This window comes from Scyliorhinus torazame, chromosome 3 (genome assembly GCF_047496885.1).
Source record: "Scyliorhinus torazame isolate Kashiwa2021f chromosome 3, sScyTor2.1, whole genome shotgun sequence".
Taxonomy (NCBI): Eukaryota; Metazoa; Chordata; class Chondrichthyes; order Carcharhiniformes; family Scyliorhinidae; genus Scyliorhinus; species Scyliorhinus torazame.
The window spans coordinates 268,896,992-268,919,136 of record NC_092709.1 but is presented as its reverse complement, the minus strand read 5'-3'; the positions used below and the strand labels follow the sequence as shown (position 1 = coordinate 268,919,136).

Below are 22,145 nucleotides of genomic sequence, written 5' to 3'. Positions count from 1 at the left end.
TGTTCCTTCGGCAGCAAACACACGACCACTGCCATCTGGAAAGACAAGGGCAGCAGATACCTGGGAATGCCACCACCTGGACATTCCCCTCCAAGTCACTCACCACCCTGATTTGAAAATATATAGCTGTTCCTTCAGTGTCGGTGGACCGAAATCTCCCTCCATAACAGCACTGTGGGCATACCTACACCACATGGACTGCAGAGGTACAAGGATGCAGCTCACCACGACCTCCTCAAGAGTAATTAGTGGTGGGCAATAAATTCTGGCCTAGCCAGTATTACCCACATCCCATAAATAAATAAATAAATAAAACATTACATGCCATTTTTGAGAGATTTTAATTTTTAAAAAGCCATCCATTGGAAAGGTCATCAAATAGCAACTATTCTACTGCAAACCCTCCCTTCAGGGTGTTCTAAGATGCCAATGACCAATCAGGAGGCTTGTTGCAAATTTTCAAAGAGAACACTTCTGTTGCCCCAGAAACAGAGCTCCACAATTCTGGAGGACTTTGGTGTGAATAATGAATAACTGTTCTTGAAACATTGCTGCCTTTATGTTCAGTGCACGTTGCTATAGTCACCTGAGAAAGTGGTGGTGGGCCTTCTGTATGGGTGCTACGTTTGTTTCAACAACTAAATGATTTGCTGGATCATAGCTGGTCACATTAAAAATCTATAACAGTGTGTGATTGGAATTCCTTAGGCCACATTGGTTGGGTTTGGTGGGTTCCTTTTCTTGAAGGATGTTATTGCGTGTGCCCTTTAAGGGCATCACGACATAGTCAGGATCACCTGACTTGGGTGGCCATTCAGGACTCAGTAAGGAATTCCTTTTTGTTCACTCATGAAGTCTCTGAATCCTTACAGTGTGTGTGGTAGATTTTTACACAGGCTTTATAGTCACTTTGTTTCTGCTACTGGCCCACACAATACTAGATTTATAGAACTCAATTTCACAATTTGTCATGGTGGGCTTTAAGTGTACAATGTTGTGGTTTGTCGGTCCGATGCAATACAATAATTATCCATACTGCAGTGAAGGTTAAGAGAAGATCTAATAGAGATGTTTCAAATCTTGAAGCGCTTAGATAGAGCAAGTCAGGAGAAACTACTTCTAATAGTTGAAGGGTTGATAACCAAAGGGGACAGATTTAAAGCGATTCACAAAAAGTCCAGCGGGGACATGACGGATACCCATGAGGGATATAATTTGTATGCAACAAGTGGTTAGGATTTAGAAAACACTGCTCGTTCGAGCAGTAGGAACAGATTCACCAGTATCTTTCAAAAGGGAATTGTATAAATACTTGAAGCAGAAAGAAATGAATAAAATTGGAGAAAGACATAAGGAATCGGACTAATTGTACTGTTCTTCGAAAAAATTGATGTGGACTTAATAAATCCAATTGGCACCTTTTGTGATGTACCATCCAAGATTCTAATATATTACAACTGTATCCATAACCTGACAAGTGCACTTTCTTTCATTTGCATTAACGGTTACTTTTAGGTAGTTTAGCAGTTTGAGGTGATTTATTTGAGAAACACTTAATGCTCCGTTTAATAATGCCATAATGAATCTATTTTAAATATTTTTCCTCTGTAACAGAATTTGTGTTTTTTTCAAAAAGCTCTGCTTCTAAATTAAAATTTCTGCTTCTTACACTCCTTAAAGCCATTAATATTTGATTGCAACAATGATTCAGTTAATGTTTGGCTGTAATTGTAGTTTGGTTAACATTTATTTCTACACTATGTTTTTTCAGTCGAAATTGCTTTCATGTTTCCTTAGTGTCAAAGGAAGATTGCAATGCTAGTGATGTACCACAGAAACCAGATAGATCTATGGTTCTTGCGGTAGAATCTGGTTGGTGTTTTCTGAAAACATTTGTCTCATGGTACAGAAATTGTGGAGCTCCTCCTGAAGAAAGATTCAAAAAGCATAAACTGTACAAGCTAGGAAGAAATTATAGTAGCAACAGTAACATGATATATATAGGGCGCCATCTTGAGCCTGCACTCACCATCTGCAGGAGAATCCCATGAGAGTTGGGAAATGCAGGATTTATCCTAACGCTGGCGGTGGGGGCCACATATAACAACCGCACCCATGAGATGAACATAGGCCCAAACCCAAACCTCCCCAGAACCTCAAACAAATACCTCCATTCTACCCTATCAAACGCCTTCTCCGCATCTGTAGCTGCAATAACCTCTGGCTCCCTGACCTCAAATGATGTCGTAACCACATTCAATAAATGTCTATTATCGACAGCTGCCTTTGCTTCACAAAACCTGTCTGATCCTCCGACACCACCTCTAGCACACACCCCTCCAACTGTCTCACCAATACCTTAGCCAGGACCTCCACATCTGTGTTTAATAGGGAGATGGGCCTATATGACCCACACTCCACCGGGTCCTTATCCTTCTTGGGGATTAACAAAATCAATGCCTGAGCCAATGTGGCCAGCAGCTCGTCCTGCGCCATCGCCAGGAGATGTGGGGCCAATTCCGCCGCAAACTGTTTATAAAAGTCAACCTGGAAACCATCCGGTCCCAGCGCCTTCCCTGATTTCATCAACCCAATTGCCTCCATTACCTCCCCAGAGGAGCCTCCAGGGAAGGTTTCATGAAGCAAAGAGACAATCACAGACAGAAAATTCATCCCCGGCGTCCCCAATAATTTCCCCCAAGGGTTTCCCCGTCTAGCACTCAGCCCTTTCATATTTTCTGACTTTTCTACCTACCTGCCCCAGATTTCCTGCCTGCCTCAGCAGCAAGCAACATTCCCTCTGATTGTGCCGGCAACTCTTGGGCGACATGGCAGCATTCCCGGAAGCAGCCATTTAATTGGCTACAGTCTGTAAAACATATCTCGGAATCCCACCATCATCCGAAATAAGGTCACCACCCCTCATCGCTTTTGATCCTGGCAGCGGCACCTCTTCCACCTTTAGAAAATTCTGACCAGATGTTCCATCATGTTGGAAGCGTCTGTCATCTTACTTCTTTTTAAATAAAAACTCTCTTACTATAATTTTCTTTTAAACCCCAGCATGTTTTCCAAACCTTTTCTGTGAAAAAATAGTCAAATAATCGAGAAAAGTTTCACTCATGTATTTTGCTGCTTTTTGTACAATATTTATGTGCTAATCTTTAGAACAGTTTACTCTGCCATATTTTGAGGGAGGGTTTAGCACAGGTTATATTTACCAATTAGAGTTGCAAAGCACTCCTTGAAAATTCTGACCGGCTGCACAGACTGGTCGCAGGGATGATGTTTCCCCTGGCGGGCGTGCAGGGGGGGGGGGGGGGGGTAGACCATTAAGGACTGAGATGAGGAGAACATTTTTCACTCCAAAGGCATTGGACCTATGGAATTCTCTACCACAGAAAGCTGTGGTGGCCAAATCAGGAAATAGATAGATTTCTAAACTCTAAAGATGTCAAGCAGGGGAATAGAGCGGGATAATGACGTTGAGTTAGAGCATGAGCCATGATTCTGTTGAATGACAGAGCAGGCTCAAAGGACAGAATGGTTTACTCCTACCCCTATTTTCTATGTTTCCATCGCTGCTTAGGGTTGCGGTCCACATACAACAGGGTGGGGGTTGGGCCATCCTTTGAAAGCTGTCTCTAGAATTTTCATCAGGATTTTTCCATATTCCAACCATAACTTTGTTGAAACATCAGCAAAAACCCCAACAGAGGACATAAACTGTTAACAACAGACATTTGTACCATTTATCTGATTTATGCCAATCTCCCACCAAATTTATGGCAGGTGATCTGTGAGGAACCCTGCATAAATTCTTCCCCTCACATGTGTTTTTGCTAATTAAATGTGTGTGTGTGTGGGGGACGCTTCTGTTCTAATACAAAAGGGGTTATTTTCATCTAAAGATGAAAACAGACACGAAATAACTGTTGCATTGATGTGTTATGCCAGTTTGAAATTCAGATTTTAGCACGCAGATTCGATCCTATTTGCCGGTTTCCATAATTTGGAATTGCCTGTGGATGGTAAAGCAGACATCTGCTGACTTTGCACTCAAGCACTGATTGGATGTCATTTCAGAGAGCAGAATATGTGAGATCCACACACCCACTTCCAATAAAGGTGTGGAATGGGCTGACTGACACACTATCAGCAGGGCTTTGCAGTCCACTGTCATGGCCAGTCGCCAAATGTTCCTGTCCCACTCACAGCAATGCCCGCCACTGGTGGAAGCAGAAAATCCCGGCCAATTACAGGTTTTAGGATGGTTAAGGGAGCAAGTGAGAGGGTGTACAGGTGTGTCACTGGAGGTCATGGTGGAGGAGGTCGAGAGGTGGAGGGACAACCTGTAGCAGCAGGGGGAAAGGGTTTTCCTGTCATCCTGTTCCTTCCACCCCTCTCTGCTTGCATCAGCTCGTGTTGACCGGTCTGGTCTCAAATCCTCTTTCCAGTCCTCCTGCTGACAAAGGACTGCCCTGGGCAAGATGCTGGTGACACAGCGTTCCCTCTCTCCTGATGATTTCTAGAACGTTATCCAATAAATTGGAGCGCATAGCATTTACTCGTTTTGTTTGAAGTCCTCAGAGTGCACAAAATGACTCCCAAAAAGTCTCCCAATGTGCTTCAAAAGTCCTCTTCGAACCTCCAGCACCAAGTAAACAGTAAAATATGTTATAGCTCTGAGTGCTTCCCTAAATCCTCACCACTGACCTGGATACTCTGTTTGAGGAGGACACGAAGTAAAACATTCTCCACTAAAACGTAATGGAACCTTGTTAATAAACACTGTCAATTTAAGGGGCAATCAATCAATCTTTCATTAATCTACAGGAGACCATTCTAGGGTAAGCTTCAATCCTTTACCAAGGTAGCATCTAGCACTAAATGCCGATTAAACCATGTTTCAGCCTAAGACCCCATCTCAGCCACAACAGAGACTATTTGACATCTGAAGGAGCCATCAGAAATCACACCCAAAGACTTTTGATTCAAATTTTCCAAATGCATCCTCAGCAGAGAGTCGTCCCCACCATTCAGGAAATTGCTGGTGTGCTCCTTACACGTGTTGGTTCATTAATGGATGGAAAATCATGGGTAAATGCTTTCAATTTTTCAATATTGCCCCACACCGGACACATCCGATTAGAACATTGAGCTTTGATGTACAATCTACATTTCACCAATTTCTTGAGAACCCATTCAAATTCAGGTAAGGAGCAACCCTCAGACCCTAACTCTTCTCCCTGAATGAAGGGGGGGGGGCAGTGGGGTGGTGGAATTGTTGCTGGACTAGTAATCCAGAGACCGAGAGTCATTCTCATGAGCGAATAAAATAAGTCTCAGAAGTATATTTTAAAACTGGATATCTGGTTAACCACTGTTGATCAACCAGATGCATTTTGTCACTGTCGGAGCACAAGCCTCTTTTCTGGTAGAGCGCTTGACATTCAGCAAAGTACACATAGCTGCAAACTTGCAATGTTCATGGCACAGTTCTTGTCAGCATTCAGTGCACATGCAAGATTGTTAATGAGAAGCTGTACCAGCTTAGACGAGTTGAACCAGTTGATTTTCCCAACCTTTGTGAAATGAAATGATCGCCTTCTTTGCAAACAACAGCAACTTTCCAGGGAGAGATATTCAGAGGGCACTAATCATCTCCCCATGCAGCGACAGGAAATCATTAGAGACAGAAAGACAGTGCTGTATCTGTCAGCAGGGACATGAACAAACTACAATTCACACTGTCAGAGCGCAGATCCCAGCAAGGAAAACAAAAAAAGCTTTAATGATGTTTTTCAAACATATTTTCTGACCTAAACAAGCCATTCCTGTTCTTCTGCAGCCAGCCAAATTGTACATTGGGGTGAAAAGCGTCAGAGGCTGTAACACATAATAATAATAATAATAATCGCTTAATGTCACAAGTAGGCTTCAATGAAGTTACTGTGAAAAGCCCCTAGTCGCCACATTCCGGCACCTGTTCGGGGAGGCCAGTACGGGAATTGAACACGCGCTGCTGGCCTTGTTCTGCATTACAAGCCAGCTGTTTAACCCACTGTGCTAAACCAGCCCCGACACATAATGGGCACAAGCAAATCGGAAGTCCATTTTAACACAATACCCAGTAATCTAAAGGAAATTGGACAGAGTGTAAAATGGGCTGCCAATTTGCCATCACTCATCTTGTGCTCCTGCCCAAGATGAATTTCTACCCCATTTTCTTTTCAATCTCATATAAGTGCACTTGCTGTAAAATTGTAGAAAAGAGATGGTATTATGTGAGATGGAGAAAAAGGAGGTGTTCTGATTGAAAATATAGAACTATCAGGACAAACAATGTAGTGAGGCGGACTCAGTGGGGCAAATGTTCAACTCTTATCCAAAAGGAGAAGCATCATTTTTCCCTGCTGAGAATGAAAAAGATACACAGCAAGAACTATGGACCCAATTCTGCCTGTTTCTGACAATTTAAACAGCGGCACCAGATCTTTCTGTGGAGGTTCTCCCAATCCCTCACCATAATATCAGAGAAAACTGTGGAGTAATTGAGTGCACTATCATTTCTCTGAGCTTTCTGCTTATCCTTTATCAAAATTACAATGGGAGATGAGGAGAATCCTCACAGAAGTTGTACGGTTTGGTTACACATATTTCTGGTGTTCATAAAAACAGAAAATGCTGGATACACTCAGCAGGTTTGGGAGCATATGTGGAGAGAAATAGAGTTTACTGGCACGATTCAACCATCGCATTGTGCCCAGCACGGATCCAGGCGTGCCAGGTGAATAATGATTCATCCGACCCATTCCCTATAACGAGTTCCAGATCTCGCCCATAAATGGCGAGAATCTCATTAAGCTTAATTTACATTCATTTCAATCCCATTAACAAGACTGAAGTCGAATGCAGCGGTCTCCCGGGAGTTACCTCAATCTCCAGCGGAAAGTCACAAGGGCGTCGTTTATCAAAACATGAAGTTGGCGCAGTGGCTAATGAGAGGAGGTGAGGAGGTGAGTAGCGCTTTCCATTCACTGGCATGGAGTTCAAGGGCATCGGAGTTGCTGCCCCAGTGCTTGGGGGTGGGTGGGTGTCCCTTTGGGTAGTTGGGGTTGTTAGGGGGGCTGAAGCGTTCCATGTTGCGGGTTGCCTCTGGGCCGGAAGAGTGAGCGGCTTTGCGTCTTTGAGGCCGTCAAGTCATTTTAAATATTGTGCACACCCAAAACAGGGGCAGCAACAGCTGCAGCTCGTCTGACCTACCAAACTCTTCCAGGACAGAGCCCTGCTACAGCTTCTCATCTGAAAGTTAATTTCACTCCCTTTGAATGTGAGCAGCTTCAAGAGTCACAGCTGAAGGCTATTTCAAATGAGGAATAAGCCTTGTTAGTTGTGAGAGCACTTCATACTCCTGGGCTGCGATTCTCCCCTACCCGGCGGGGCAGGGGGTCCCGGCGGGATGGAGTGGCGGGAACCACTCCGACGTCGGGCCGCCCCAAAGGTGTGGATTTCACCGCACCTTTAGGGGCCAAGTCCTCACCTTGAGGGGTAGGCCCGCACCGGAGTGGTTGGCGCGCCACCGGCCCACGGGAAAGGCCTTTGGCGCCACGCCAGCCGGGGCCGAAGGGACTCCGCCGGCCGGCGGAAGTCCGCGCATGAGCGGAAGCGTCAACGGCTGCTGATGTCATCCCCGCACATGCGCAGGGGAGGGGGTCACTTCAGCATCGGCCATCGCGGAGGCTATGGCCGAGGTGGAAGGAAAGAGTGCCCCCATGGCACAGGCCCGCCTGCGGATCGGTGGACCCCGATCGCGGGCCAGGCCACCCTGGGGCACCCCCTGGGGCCAGATCGCCCCGCGTCCCCCCCCCCCCCCCCCCCAGGACCCCAGAGCCCGCCCGCGCCATCAGTCTCGCCAGTAAGGTAGGTGGTTTGATTCACGCCGGTGGGACTGGCGTGACAGCAGCGGGACTTCGGCCCATCGTGGGCCGGAGAATCGCCGGGGGTGGCACGCCGACTCGCGCGGCGCGATTCCCACCCCCGCCGAATTTTCGGTGCCGGAGAATTCGGCGGCCGGCGGCAGCGGGATTCACGCCACCCCCCGGCGATTATCCGACCCGGCGGGGGGTCGGAGAATCCTGCCCCTGAACTCTCAAGTACTTCCCTCGATAGCACGGGCGCCATGTCTGAGAAGATGATTAGTGGACTGCACGTCCTGCAGGCTTTCCTGTCTGAACAGCATGCCTGTACTCTAGGAGCGTCAGCATCATAGAGGCAGCTTCCAACAATCAAACACTAAAGAGCAGGGCTTCAGCACTGAGGATCTTCTCACGGCCAAAGTGAAAGTGTGTGGATGAGCGGTGGACAACTGAGCACGGCCTCCCTAATGTTGCTGGCAGAGGCTTGGGGTCTGGGGGCCCTTGATCTGGCTGTAGGTGAGTGTGCAGAGCGAGGTTTTCCAGCACAATTTGCTCGTTGGATGGCATTCTGAGAGCAGGCCGGACAGTCATGGTAAGGGTGTGGGAAGCCTGGGAGATTTGAGGATCCCGGGATGGAAGCCCTAACAGATTGTCGGTCTCACTCCTCTAATTCCTTCCAGATCAAAAAATATTGTCTGGTATGGATCCCGTGGAGGCTTCTCTCGCTGAACTTGTGTCAGGAAGCAAGGCCATCCCAGACTGGGGACGGTACCACGTGCAGGGGCTGCTGAACAACCTGAAAACCTGGCTACCCATCAGGCTGAGGAGGAGACCAGAAGTGGAGGCCAGCGATGGCTTGGTGTACAGGAGCCGTTGGTCCTTCCATGAGCTGATGGTCAGCATGTGCCGCAGAATACCACATCTCAACAGGGCGACAATGTAACATCTGTGCCACATCCTCACGGACATGGCACCCCATGGAGGACGGGCACATCCACTCCCGATGGCCATGAAGGTCATTGAAGCCTAAAACCTCTTTTCCACCATGTCATTCCAGGGCTCGAGCGGGGACCTATGTGGCATATTGCGATTGGCGGCCCACAGGTGCATCCGGGAGGTACGGAATGCTCTGTGTGCCCAGGCATCCAACTATATCATCTTCTCAGACATGGCGCCTGTGCTGTCAAGGGAGGTATTTGTGAGTTCAGGGGCAGGATTCTCCGACCCCGCCGCCGGGTCGGAGAATCGCCAGGGGGTGGCGTGAATCCCCGCTGCCGCCGGCCGCCGAATTCTCCGCAGCACGGTAGCATTGTGGATAACACAATTGCTTCACAGCTCCAGGGTCCCAGGTTCGATTCTGGCTTGCGTCACTGTCTGTGCGGAGTTTGCACATCCTCCCCGTGTGTGCGTGGGTTTCCTCCGGGTGCTCCGGTTTCCTCCCACAGTCCAAAGATGTGCAGGTTAGGTGGATTGGCCATGATAAATTGCCCTTAGTGTCCAAAATTGCCCTTAGTGTTGGGTGGGGTTACTGGGGTATGGGGATAGGGTGGAGGCGTTGACCTTGGGCTGGGTGCTCTTTCCGAGAGCCGGTGCAGACTCGATGGGCCGAATGGCCTCCTTCTGCACTGTAAATTCTGTGATAATCTATGATAATCTGGACCAGGCCCACCAAGATGTAGGATTTGCCACCATCACTGGGATGCCCCAGGTCCAGGAGTGATTGATGGCATGTCAGACTGCGAGCACCGGGGCAGCAGGAAGTGCCCTATATTAACATGAAGGTCTTCCACCCCCGAGTGTTCAGATCATGTGTGACCATCTTCACACGTGTATGCCTGCTACCCAGGGAGCGTGCATGACAGCTACATCCTGGTACACATGGAGATCTTCAGTGTCTTTGAGGATCACCACAGGATGACAGGTTGGCTCATGGGGTCAAGGGATACCCGTTGAGGTCATGGCTGATGAGACTGGTGCAGAGGCCTGAGATCGAAGGCGAGGACCGGTTATAATGAGGCCCATGTTACCACCTGTGCTGTCATTGAGTGATGCATCAGGCTGATGAAAACACGGTCTTGATGCCTGGCCCCTGAGGGTCACCCGCTTTATCGTGCTCTGCTGTATCCTGCACAATCTGGCACAGCAGCGGGCGACTTGCTGGAGGAGGAGCAGGAAGAGGTGGAGGGATGTGCGCCCTCATTTGAGGAGGAGCAGGAGGAAGTGGAGCAGGAGGGGCTGGAGGATGAGCCCAAGGAGGAGCCGATGGATGGAGGACAGGCTGCGGCAAGGGTCTGACATGCCGGAAAGACCAAGGAGGGCCTCATCATCTCCAGATTCTCCTAAGATGAGGCTGTGCCTGTCAGCTCAACACCCTCTCTTCCCGCCTCGCATCCCCCACCCTGTTCCCACCCCCCCCCCCCCGATTTCCCCCCATTATTCCCTAACTCCTCCTCCCATCACACCACCCTCCTCCCCGACTACCCTGTTCCCCCCTCCAAGAGTCTATGTAACACCACTCCAGAGTGATGGGCCTGTGTCGGCACTGTCAGCGGGTCACTGCACAAGGCAGGAGGGTGATGACCACTCACTGAAAAAGGTTCTGGTGCTCCTCAGGGTCTGATAAAGTCTAACCCCAGTCTTCCTGCTAACAGTGTTGGAGACTGCACTGGGGGCTTTTGTTCTTGGACCACTGCTCTGGGGCGGGGGGGAGAGAGAGTGGGGGTTAACAGAGAGCGGGCAGCCCACTGTGAAGATTAACATGACAGAAGCTTCATATGCATGAGCGTGAAATGTTTTAATGTTGAACATTATAATGTGACAGATTTCCATTCCCCCTAGCTACGGATAATGATCTCACCAATGCCCATTCAGTGCTCCTCATTCTTCTTGATCTTCTGTGGTCGACTGTTACATCTAGTTGTGTCCCCAAGATGCACATCAGAGGTAGAGGCAGCTTGCTGCCTTCCACCCACTGTGGTTTTTGATGCCCTTGGCTGACGTCTTCTGGAGGGCCTGATGTCACTGACGTCGCTGTAACACACTGTTTTGCACGTTGCCCTTGAGCCAGTGTCAGGAGGGGGCGAAATCAGAAGAACTGGATACAACCGTAGTCTCCTTGGTTGCAGGCCTTGGGTCGGGTACCTGTGCTTCCTCCCTGAGGGTGCCCATAGGGCCCTGAGTGACTCCATGAGATGGAGGGGCAGCTGGAGTGAGCTCCAGAAGCCTCTGAACATCTGGCACTGCCAAACCTGGGAAATCCCCATTGTCTGCTCCATGGTAACGATGCCCTCACAGATGCTCGTCGGTGATTGGTCCGCATTCTGGAATGCCTCAGAAATGTCCAACTGCATGTGGGACATGCCCCTCATGAACTGGGACATGATGTTGTGGCCCTCAGCCATGGTCGTCACAGACTGAGCCATGCCTTGGACAACATCACTCAAGGCGTGGGTGTCGTGCTCCAGGTTTTCCACTGCGATCAGCCTCGCAGTGTTGGCCTCGGTGCCACGCATTGTCTGCACCATCTCCTGCGTCTGAAGGCTTTGGGACTCCTCCAAACGGCCTTGCAGTTGCTGGGAAGTCGCTGACACCCCTTCCTGAATTCCACGGCTCTTGCCTATCATCTGCATCAGCTCTGCGAGAACTTTGTTCAGAGGCTCAACATCTGCTGCAACCCAGCCGTGTCCAGGGATTCAGCAGACCTCCGACTGCCGTGTCCCTTGGATGTTCCTGCCTCCATCTGATTGTGCCGCCAAAGCCTGTCCACTAATGTCGCCCACTGCAGTATGTGTCTCTTCACTGTTGGAAAGTGCGGCCTTGAAGAGGTTCCAGAGGAGGTTCACAAGAATAATCCCCAGAATGAAGGACTTGTCATATGAGGAACAATTGAGGACTCTGGGTCTGTACTCGATGGAGTTTAGAAGGATAAGGGGCAAAATCATTGAAACTTACGAGATAATGTGAGGCCTGGATAGAGTGGACGTGGAGAGGATGTTTTCACTTGTAGGAGAACCTAGAACCCGAGGGCACAGCCTCAGACTGAAGGGATGATCCTTTAAAACTGAGATAAAGAGACATTTCTTCAACCGAGGGTGGTGAATCTGTGGAACTCTTTGCCGCAGAAGGCTATGGAGGACAAGTCACTGAGTGTCTTTAAGACAGAGATAGATAGGTACTTGATTAATAGGGGGATCAGGAGTTATGGGGAGAAGGCAGGAGAATGAGGATGAGAAACATATCAGCCATAATTGATCGGAGATACTGCCACATGTGGTCAGTGGGAGGGAAGGATCATTTTGTGAGACATCAACAGCTCACCATGTGTGGGTACCGCACCTGGACATGAAGGGATTGTGCAGTGGGTGCCGGGGAGTGCTGAGGAACAAGCACGAAGTTCGGATGTGGGGACGATGCGAGGTGTCAGCCAGTGATTTGGCGAATGAGGGGCATTTTGAGAATTTTTATGATGACAGGCGGAACCGATGCCAGGAGAGAGGTGGTAACTAAACCTTGCAGCTCGATGGAGATCATTGGTCTCCTTCTGAAATTGGATGGTGGTCCTCCTGATCATAGGGGTGTCACAGTAGTTCGCACTGCTGCCTCACAGATCCAGGGTCCTGCGTTCAACTCCGGCCTCGGGCGATCAACACCGTCTCCCTGTGTTTGTGTGGGTTTCCTCCGGGTGCTCCGGTTTCCTCCCACAGTTCAAAGATGTGCAGGTTAGGTGCATTGGCCCTTCGTGTCCAAAAGGTTAAGTGAGGTTACGGGGATGGGGTGGAGACATGAGCTTAAGTAGGGTGCTCTTTCCAAGGGCCGGTGCAGACTTGATGCGCCGAATGGCCTCCTTCTGCACTGTAAATTCTATGATTCAATGATGCTGCCCGCAATGACAACCACTGCCTCCCAGGCGGCATTGCTGACCCTGCTGTTGATCCTCCTCCAGAGTGGCCCGTCTCTCATCGATGGCGTAGAGAAGCATGGCCAGGGCAGCATCCCCAAAGCGAGGAACAGTTCTGCGCGCTGCCATGCATGCGTGTTGATTGGCAGTGAGTGGTGAGGGAGCGTTTAAAAGCAGCTCCCTCTTGTTAGCAGCGAGAAACTGAGACACGAGTCATGCAAATCAATCGGCAAGGAGCCAGTAATGCCGAGAATCTTGTGGAGGCTCATTTTCTGCATTAAGTGCCGTTGAATACGGGCTGCGATCTTGGCAATGCAGCCGTCAAGAAACAGTCCGTCAAACGTGCCCAAAATGACTCTTCGAAATGTTTCCGTTGAATCGCACCCATTAACTGTGTTTCTCTCCATAGGTGTTGCCTGACCTGCCGAGTGTATCCCAAACATTTTTTATTTCATATTTTTATTTCTGATTTTCAGCATCCGCAGTATTTTTGCTTTTATTTCTGGTGTTAATGCTCGCCTCTTAATAAGACTATAGAGTTGCAAGAAGATAGGTCTGTGGTTTCTTCGAAAAGAGGAGGCCTAATATTAAAGTCAAAATGAACCGTTTAATAGGCTACATGTGCATTGAAATGTTCATTTTAAAGGTATTGATTACATTATCTCAAGTCATAGTCCACAGATGGAAAATGGAAATGAGCTGCTAAAAATTTTCATGTTTAGCAATATTTAGATATTGACTTTTTAAATTGTGCTGATGCAATAAATTTATGCATAATCTCCTATTGATATGAATTACTTACTCGCCATTCACTGTTGTTCATATACATTATTGTTACATGGTTAGATGGCATCTAAATATAATTTAATTAATATTTGTATAAGTTAAAAGCCAATTTCACTATAAAGCGTATCTAATCTTACAGGCAAGTTTATTGTAGAGTGTTGAGAATGGGTGAGTGTATGAATTTCAGTTTCCTAGAAATTTGAGGAGATGTCATATTAGGTGACTATATTTTCCATTTTTGGTTAACCTTTTTGCAGCCTGCACTTCAGACTGGATTTCACGACTCTTCCATGCTTCACTATGAATTCGGTCTCAAACCACCTGAGATTTTGGTGAGTTTGGACTCAAGCAGCCCATTTACATCAATCAGTGGGCCTCACGTCGTCTTCTGTATTCCACATCACTTCACACCCCATCTGTTGCCACAACCCCATCCCCTCCTCTGTCTAAAGTTTGCAGTGAGACCGTACGGAGCAATGATGATCCTGCACCGTTCATTTCTGCTCAGCAATGTTCCGTTTTGTACTTATGTTTCTACCTTTATCTATTTATCTATCTATCTATCTATACAGATATATAGATACACCACGTATACATCTTCCTGTATAATGTCGATGATAAATGCACTTACATTGTGTTTGTCAAGTGTGCAGCCAGTACACATATCAGTTGAAAGCTTACAAGTTATTTAGATTTACATTATGCCAATATTCAAGAGTGATTAAAGTGCCTTTCAAGCAAGTATTCGGGGCATTTAATTTTTTCCTAATTTGCTCCCCCCCCCCCAATTCTGCATACATGATGACTCTGAAATTAATTGAAAAAAAATCAAAGTTTAAAGTATTTTAAATCAAAATGGGTGTAACAATGCTTCTTTTGTGCTGTAATAATACTGCAGCTTAATGGAGTTAGGGTGTTGATCATTAGGTCAATAGATTTTGGTTTGGGTCTGTTTTCCTGATTTTAGGATTCCCAAACTTGTCTTTGATTTGCATCTGCAGATCACACATTGCAAGGACAGGGCAGACAGAATATTACACACAAGCACAAAAGACTACTTTGAAATATTACAGTACAAGCTCCAGCACCCAAGAAGACATACTCACTGAGAGACTGTGATGGCTACATGTTCGTTAAATTGCATTGAATTAATTTGAAGCCATAGGGTGGTAAGATCTGGTTGCCAAATGCTTGGAACACTAGGCAACTCAATGATTCACCTATTCTTGGCTGACAACACAGACATCCATTAGAGTACTGAAACATCTGAGCCCCAGGGAAAACACTTGCTTGATTGACAGTTCTGGCTGTCTGATCGATGCTGTCAGTTGTATCATGTTTACTTTCACAAAGTTTCAAGTGATTGCAGGTTCAGCTATTGATACTTTAAAGGTCTGGATGATTGACACTTTTATTGTAATACAAGTTTCCTTTTAGGAAAGTGGAAGGTTATCAATGAATGACTTACTTTAAAAAACTGTCTATACATCCTCTTGTCACTATAGGGTTCATTGCTTCTAAAGCGTCTATAGTGAGTGAATGGGGATGGAAGTGCCATACCTCGGCAGAGGAGTATGAGGGGTCAATTGGGTTTTTTGGGGGGCACACCTCGGCATGGGGAGACTGAGGGTCCATAGGGCATGGGTGGAGTGCATATCGTTGCATGAGGACATGAGGGGCCATTGGGGTTTAGGCATCACTTGGCATGGAGAGTGTGATGGGTCATTGGGGCATGGGGGGGCAAGAGGTTGCATGGGTAGGGCATGGGACTGTCTGGGAGGGTGAAGGTGAGTGAGGGTTGAGGGCTGGAGAACCTTTCTGGTTCTGTTATAACTGGGATGAAGTCCCAAAGCATCAAGGCGGGGCTTTTAAACAGTCCACCTCCACACCCAACAGCCTCTGTGGATGTTTCCGAATTGTTTCCAAGTCAGCTGGCCTAACTGCAGCCTGCAACCATTAACTCCCCCACCCCACAGTTGCGAGTGCAGCACTCAGACAGCACACATGCTCTTTCTAAGAAGCTCTTCAGAAAAAAGAGACAGACTCCTTAAAATAGACGGGTTAGAAAGAAAACATGCTCAAAAGAGGAAGTACTTTAGAGTTAATGGACACCTGAAGAGATATATAAATAAACAAGTTATCCGTCCTTTGAAAATGCCTCAACCTGTCAATCAAGGGACATTTAAAAGTCAATGGGCTGGAAATTGAATGGAATAAATTGGGTTTCTTCCTGATTGGTAGGCAGTGACTCGTGGGGTACTGCAGAGATCTGTGCTCGGACCCAAACTATTCACATTATATATTCATGATTTGGACGAGGGAACAAAATGTATTATCTCCAAATTTGCAGGTGAGCTGTGAGGAGGATGTAGAGATGCTCTAGCGGGATTTGGATAGGTTAAGTGAGTGGGTACATGCATAGCGGATGCAGGATAATGTGGATAAATGTGAGGTTATCCACTTCGGTAGCAAAAATAGGAAGGCAAATTATTATTTGAATGGGTGTAAATCGAGAGAGGTGGATACGCAACGAGATCTTGGTGTCCTCGTGCATCAGTTGCTGAAATTAAGTGTGCAGGGACAGCAGGCAATAAAGAAGACAAATGGTATGTTAGCCTTCATTGCGAGAGGATTTGCATATAGGAATAGAGATGTTTTATTGAAATTGTATAGGACATTGGTGAGATCACACCTGGAATATTGTGGCAGTTTTGGTGTCCTTATCTGAGGAAGGATGTTCTTGCTATGGAGGGAGTGCAGCAAAGGTTTACGAGACTGGTTCCTGGGATGGCTGGACTGTCATATGAGGAGAGACTAAGTCGGTTAGGATTATATTAACTGGAGTTTAGAAGAGTGAGAGGGGATCTCATTGAAACTTACAAAACACGAAAAGGATTAGACAGAGTTGATCCAGAAAGAATGTTCCCGATGGTGGGGGAGCCCCGAACGAGGGGTAGAAGGGGTAAACCTTTTCAGACTGAGGTGAGGAGAAATTTCTTCACCCAGACAATGGTGAATCTGTGGAATTCGCTACCACAGAAAATAGTTGAGGCCAAAAGCGCTATGGGGGGAAGGCGAGATCAGGGTATTGAACTTGATGATCAGTCATGATCATAATGAATGGCGGAGCAGGCTCGAAAGGCCGAATGGCCTCCTCCTGCTTCTATTTCTCATGTTCTATGTAAACAATTTAGTTCAAAGCTTTTAGGCTTCTAAGTGTGCACAGGGTCTTGAAAAAAGTTAAAGGGCCATGAAATTGACTGAAAAAAACACTTCAAAGGTTTCTACCACATTAAAGGAAAGTCTTTTGCTTTCATCTCACAGATCTTTCATTTTGAAATTCTGACAGGCAGTTTAAAGGGGTTCAGGCTCCAGATGAGAATGCGTTCACTTTATTCTCATAGATCTTTCATTTTGACATGCTGGGAGACAATCCAAAGGTTTTAAAGGCTGCAGATGGGAAGACAGACCAAACGATCCCCATCCCAGGATAAACTCCTGACCTGAGCCCTTCCAGCCCAGCCTAAGCCCCGCCCTCCCCCACCGCCACTGACCTCCAACTCCCCTGAAGGAGCCCCCTCAGCACCATGGAATCAAGTGTAGGGAAGGTAATAACCCCCTTGCCGGAGAATCGAGCGGGGGGGGGCCCGCCAACCGGCGCGGCCCGATTCCCGCCCCCGCCGAATATCCTGTACCGGAGACTCTGGCAACCGGCGGGGGCGGGATTCACGGCAGCCCCCGGCGATTCTCCAACCCGGCGGGGGGTCGGAGAATGACGCCCGTGGGCTGCAACAGTATTTTGAGATCGGATACCATTTAAAAAGTCACCCGGTCTCTCAGGAGCGTGACCTGTCAGAGAGATTAGGCCCCGCCCATTTCAGGCCTAGCATGAACTTTGATCCTCATTTAAAAATTCACGATGTGCCATTGAATGGCACGAAAACCCCAAACCTCGCACATGAACAATTTTCCATGTGCCATTGAATGGCGTGTCAACTTTGCTTCCAGCAATAGCAGGAATCAGTCCTGATTCTCCGCTGGTGCAAGCACTGTCTGCAAATGCAGAATTATGTCCATAATATTGCAAAGACAGTGGCCTAAATTCTCTGCTGTTGACAGCGGGGTCCCCGTGCGATGGAGAATTGAAAAATCGGGATCAGTGCTGGAAGTCGGCAGGTCCAACTGCAATGCCTCAACCTACCTTAATACAAAGACCCCCCCCAAGGGACCCTGTTAATTGGGAGACCACCCCAAGGAACCCCTGAATAGGGTGGTGCCCCCAGAACCCCCTAGCTGAAGGAAACCCCCATAGAGACACCTAACTAAAGGAAACCCACCAACTAAATGTACCCCCACAGAAACCCCTTGACTAAAGGGACCCCCACAGATCCCCCCACCGACTCCACTCAAAACAGCTGCAACCCTGATTCATTTATCTCCCTTGCAATCACACGCTTGAGTGATTGGAATGCACTTAGTGATTGGAATGTACTTACCGCTCTTTCATGTGGTTGATGTTTGTAGACATTGGGGTTTCAGCAATTAGAGTCACTCATCCAGGGCAGCACGGTAGCATAGTGGTTCGCACAGTTGCTTCACAGCTCCAGGGTCCCAGGTTCGATTCCCGGCTTGGGTCACTGTCTCTGCGGATTCTGCACATTATCCCCGTGTGTGCGTGGGTTTCTTCCGGGTGCTCTGGTTTCCTCTCACATTCCAAAGATGTGCAGGTTAGGTGGATTGTCTATGCTAAGTTGCCCTTAGTGTCCAAAAAAAGGTTAAGTGGGGTTACGGGGATAGGGTGGAGGTGTGGGTAGGGTGATCTTTCCAAGGCCCGGTGCAGACTCGATGGGCCAAATGGCATCCATCAGCACAGGAAATTCTATGAAATTCTATGAAGGGTGATGAATGAATCAAGGCTGCAGATGTTTTTGGAAGCTGTCAATCACAGCCCACTACTAGACATTAATGAATGGCTTGAGGCTAATGGGTCTGAGGGGTTTAAACATGGTCACAGCTGTTCTCCATCCAGGAAAGGACACGTGGAGCTTCCAGGTAAGTCTTACAGCTGTAATATTTTTCACTGCCCTATCTCGACTGCTCTCTAGCTTCCAGATAGGGGTCTCTTTTGTGGGTGTCGGGGGTAGGCTCCTGTGGGGGGTGCCCCCTATGGAGGGGGGCCGTGTGGATGTCCCTTTAGGCAGCGGGTCCCATGGGGGTCCCTTTTGTTAGGTGGTATCTGTTGTGGGGTTCCTTTAGTTGGAGGTCCCTGTGGGGGGGTTCCTTTAGTTAAGGGGTCTCTTCAGTTAGGCGGTCCTGGGGGGGTCTCCCAGGTTCTTCAGACCTGGGGGGAGGTCTCCCTATTAAGCAGGTACCGGGGGGGGTGGGGGGGGGGGTTCGCCCTAGTTAGGGGGTCTCCCTATTAAGCAGGTATGTGGGAGGGGTCTCCCTAGTTAGGGAGTCCTGGGGAGGGTCTGCCTATTAAGGGGGTCCCTTTGGGGAGTCCTAGGAAGAGTGGATCAGGTCACCCCGGTATTTGGGAGAAGCGGGCCATCCAGGCAATCCGGAGGGTTGGGGACTGCTATGGGGTGTTGGGAGGTGCTGCTGATTGGTGGTACCTGGGTGCTAGCCAGCCATGGGACTTCGCTATCGGGCTGCCCGCTAAAAATCCCTCATATTCCTCATCATGTAATGGGAAAACCTAGGGCTGGATTCTCCGTTCGCCAACGCCGAAGAACCCAGGTTTCCGGCCAAATCGGGGACGGCGCCGTTTTCGCATTGCGCCACCCCTCCAAAGTAAGTACGCCATGCCACGTATCGACGGCCTCAGGACATTGCCTGTGGCCCGCCCCCCAACGCTCCGCCCCGACCTGCCATGTTCCCGATGGCATGGGACACGTGTGGTCTCACCCATCAACAACTCAGCATGGCAGCTGCGGACTCAGTCCAACGCCGCCACCAGTCGGGTGAGGGCTGATCTGCAGGCATAGGGGAACATTATTTAGGCCTGGCAGCATTGTGGGGGGGGGGGGGGGGGGTGGGTGGGGGGGGGGCACCGAGCCGGGCGAAGAGGGGAATATTTCGCGGATTGGGTCCGCGAGCGGCCGGATCCATGAAACACAACGCGGCCACTGCAGGCCGCTGCCGTGTGCATGCCCGGCCATGGGCGCGGCAATTCTCCGGGGTGTATCAGCAGCTTGAACTGGGTGTTCTACACTGCCTTCCTGCTAGCCCCCAGCAAAATGCGGAATCGGTGGCCGTTTTGCGCCAGCTTTTCTGGCGTAAAATGCCACCGATCCCACGCCGGCGTAGGGACATAGCCGCAGAATTGGAGAATCCAGCCCCTAGTCTCCCAAACAGAGAATCTTGCAGGTCTCACAAATTGGAGGAAATGTATTAGCATAGATTGAGGATTGGTTAATGGATAGGAAGTAGAATGTAGGGATACATGGGAAGTTTTCAAGTTGGAAGTTATAACTAGTGGAGTGCCACAGGGCTCATGTTGGGGCCGCATCAAAGCAAGGGAAATCTGTAATCTGCACAATGCAACAATTAAATGCACACTGACTGATTCTTACGAAAGCTTCAGTCACCATAACAAAAATGCAAATGACTTTGTCACTTTGGTCACTATTTGCTGATCCAGTGCTGATGTCATCGATCTGGCTTCAGAATCCGGCTGCCTTGGGAATGTGTCAAACATTACCATTAAGTAAGATTGAAGTAATTCTGTCGGTGGTGCCTGGATCTATAGTGAATCTGTAACATAAAACATTCAGGGCTCTCATCCTTTGTTTTCTCTTTTCTTCAACATATTCAACAAATTTAGACTTGCTATGCACGCATGGTTGTTGGTGGATTGAAATTTTTGCTGAATCTTTGCCAACTCTCTCTACTGCCTCGATGTGACCCTTCCAATGGCCATTCCAAAGAGGAAGACAGCCATGCAGAAATTTGCACCTTCGTCATTAATTGCTTCTTAGCAGGCCCTTAGCAGACCAACAAATCATTAATGTCTGATCTGTGCATTAAACTGATTTAATTCCAGGAGGAAATTATGGACTGTGCCATTTTGTTATTGTACCATTTTACTTTAGCTTAGCACACTTTGTGCATTTGGTTGCTCTAACACACCATGTTGCTTCAGCCCGGGGCAGCATGGTAGCACCGTGGTTAGCACAGTTGCTTCACAGCTCTCGAGTCCCAGGTTCGATTCACGGCTTGGGTCACTCACTATCTGTGTGGAGTCTGCATGTTCTCCCCGTGTTTGCGTGGGTTTCCTCCAGGTGCTCCGGATTCCTCCCACAGTCCAAAGATGTGCGGGTTAGGTGGATTGGCCATGCTAAACTGCCCTTAGTGTCCAAAAAGGTTAAGTGGGGTTACTGGGTTACGGGGATAATGTGGAGGCGTGGGTTGAGTAGGGTTCTCTTCCAAGGGCTGGTGCAGACTCGATGGGCCGAATGGCCTCCTTGTGAACTGTAAATTGTATTCTAGCCTCTCTGGAAGCTTCATTTGTAACTTGTAAGAAGTCCAAAATCTTAACACTGGCTTGCAGTTACACTGCACTCAATACACACTCGGTGTGTCCAAAAGATCACTGTGATGTGACGAGTGTGTGGGTGAAGAGTGTTTATTATGTTTTCTCCTAGTTTGTTACACCATTACCTAATGGACATCATGGCCTGGGAAAGCTAAATGAGAACAGACAGACACTCTTGAGTTTTGCTGCTACCACAGGCTTTGTGTAACTAACATCATCTTTCAGAACAAGCCATGTCACAAGGTTTCCCAGAGACATCCAAGATTTGAACCAGTTAGATCTGATCATTGCCAGACATGGCCCTCTGAACAACATTCTCAACACTCACAGCTATCACAGCACTGAGAAACATACAGACCAATCCCTGGTGTACACACAAGTTAGGATGCACCCCCTGAGGATTTTTCATTCAAAGCAGGAATGTTGTCCTCATCAACTTCAGCTATACTGCTTACCCAGATTTAAAAAACAGTTCCTCAACTCAGCTGAACAGGTGCTCTCCAGCATTACCACAGAGTGCAGGAGCAAAATCAAAAATACTCCTGGACGCCATACTGTACTCTCAACATATGGGAAGCAAGGGCACATAAATGATGACTGGCACAAGGCTCGTACCACTGTGATGGAACCTGTCATTGAAGCCAAGTTGTCCACTCTCATTAAGTACAAGAGAGATCCTGGCGAAAAGACTCTGCAAGCACTGAGAGCTGCTCAAGGTAAAGTCCAACAGACTGCTAGGTGGCGTGCCAAGGACTACTGTTTACAACAGAATACCCAGATGCCCTTTGACACATGAATGCTTGGGGGCATCTATGAAGGGATCAAAAAGGCAACAAGTCGATCAGGGAAAAAAACAGTCATTTGAAATGAAAATGAAAATCACTTATTGTCACGAGTAGGCTTCAATGAAGTTACTGTGAAAAGCCACTAGTCGCCACATTCCGGCGCCTGTTCGGGGAGGCTGGTACGGGAATTGAACCGTGCTGCTGGCCTGCCTTGGTCTGCT

The 22,145-nt window shown here is 48.2% G+C and overlaps 1 protein-coding gene across 23 annotated transcripts in view; it reads left to right on the top strand.

Annotated features, from left to right (window-relative positions):
• celf4 (CUGBP, Elav-like family member 4) overlaps positions 1-22,145 on the top strand; it is a 1,524,235-nt gene that overhangs the window by 1,299,050 nt on the left and 203,040 nt on the right. For 11 of the 23 annotated variants that reach the window (XR_011940282.1, XM_072497251.1, XM_072497244.1 and 8 more), the window contains exon 7: positions 13,860-13,934. The exons of the other annotated variants lie outside the window; for them this stretch is intronic. Coding sequence is in view for 10 of the 11 variants with exons in the window: in XM_072497251.1 (XP_072353352.1) it covers positions 13,860-13,934 (75 nt within the window). In the remaining variant the exon portion in view is untranslated. The remainder of the gene's footprint in view (positions 1-13,859; positions 13,935-22,145) is intronic. 23 annotated transcript variants of the gene reach the window in all.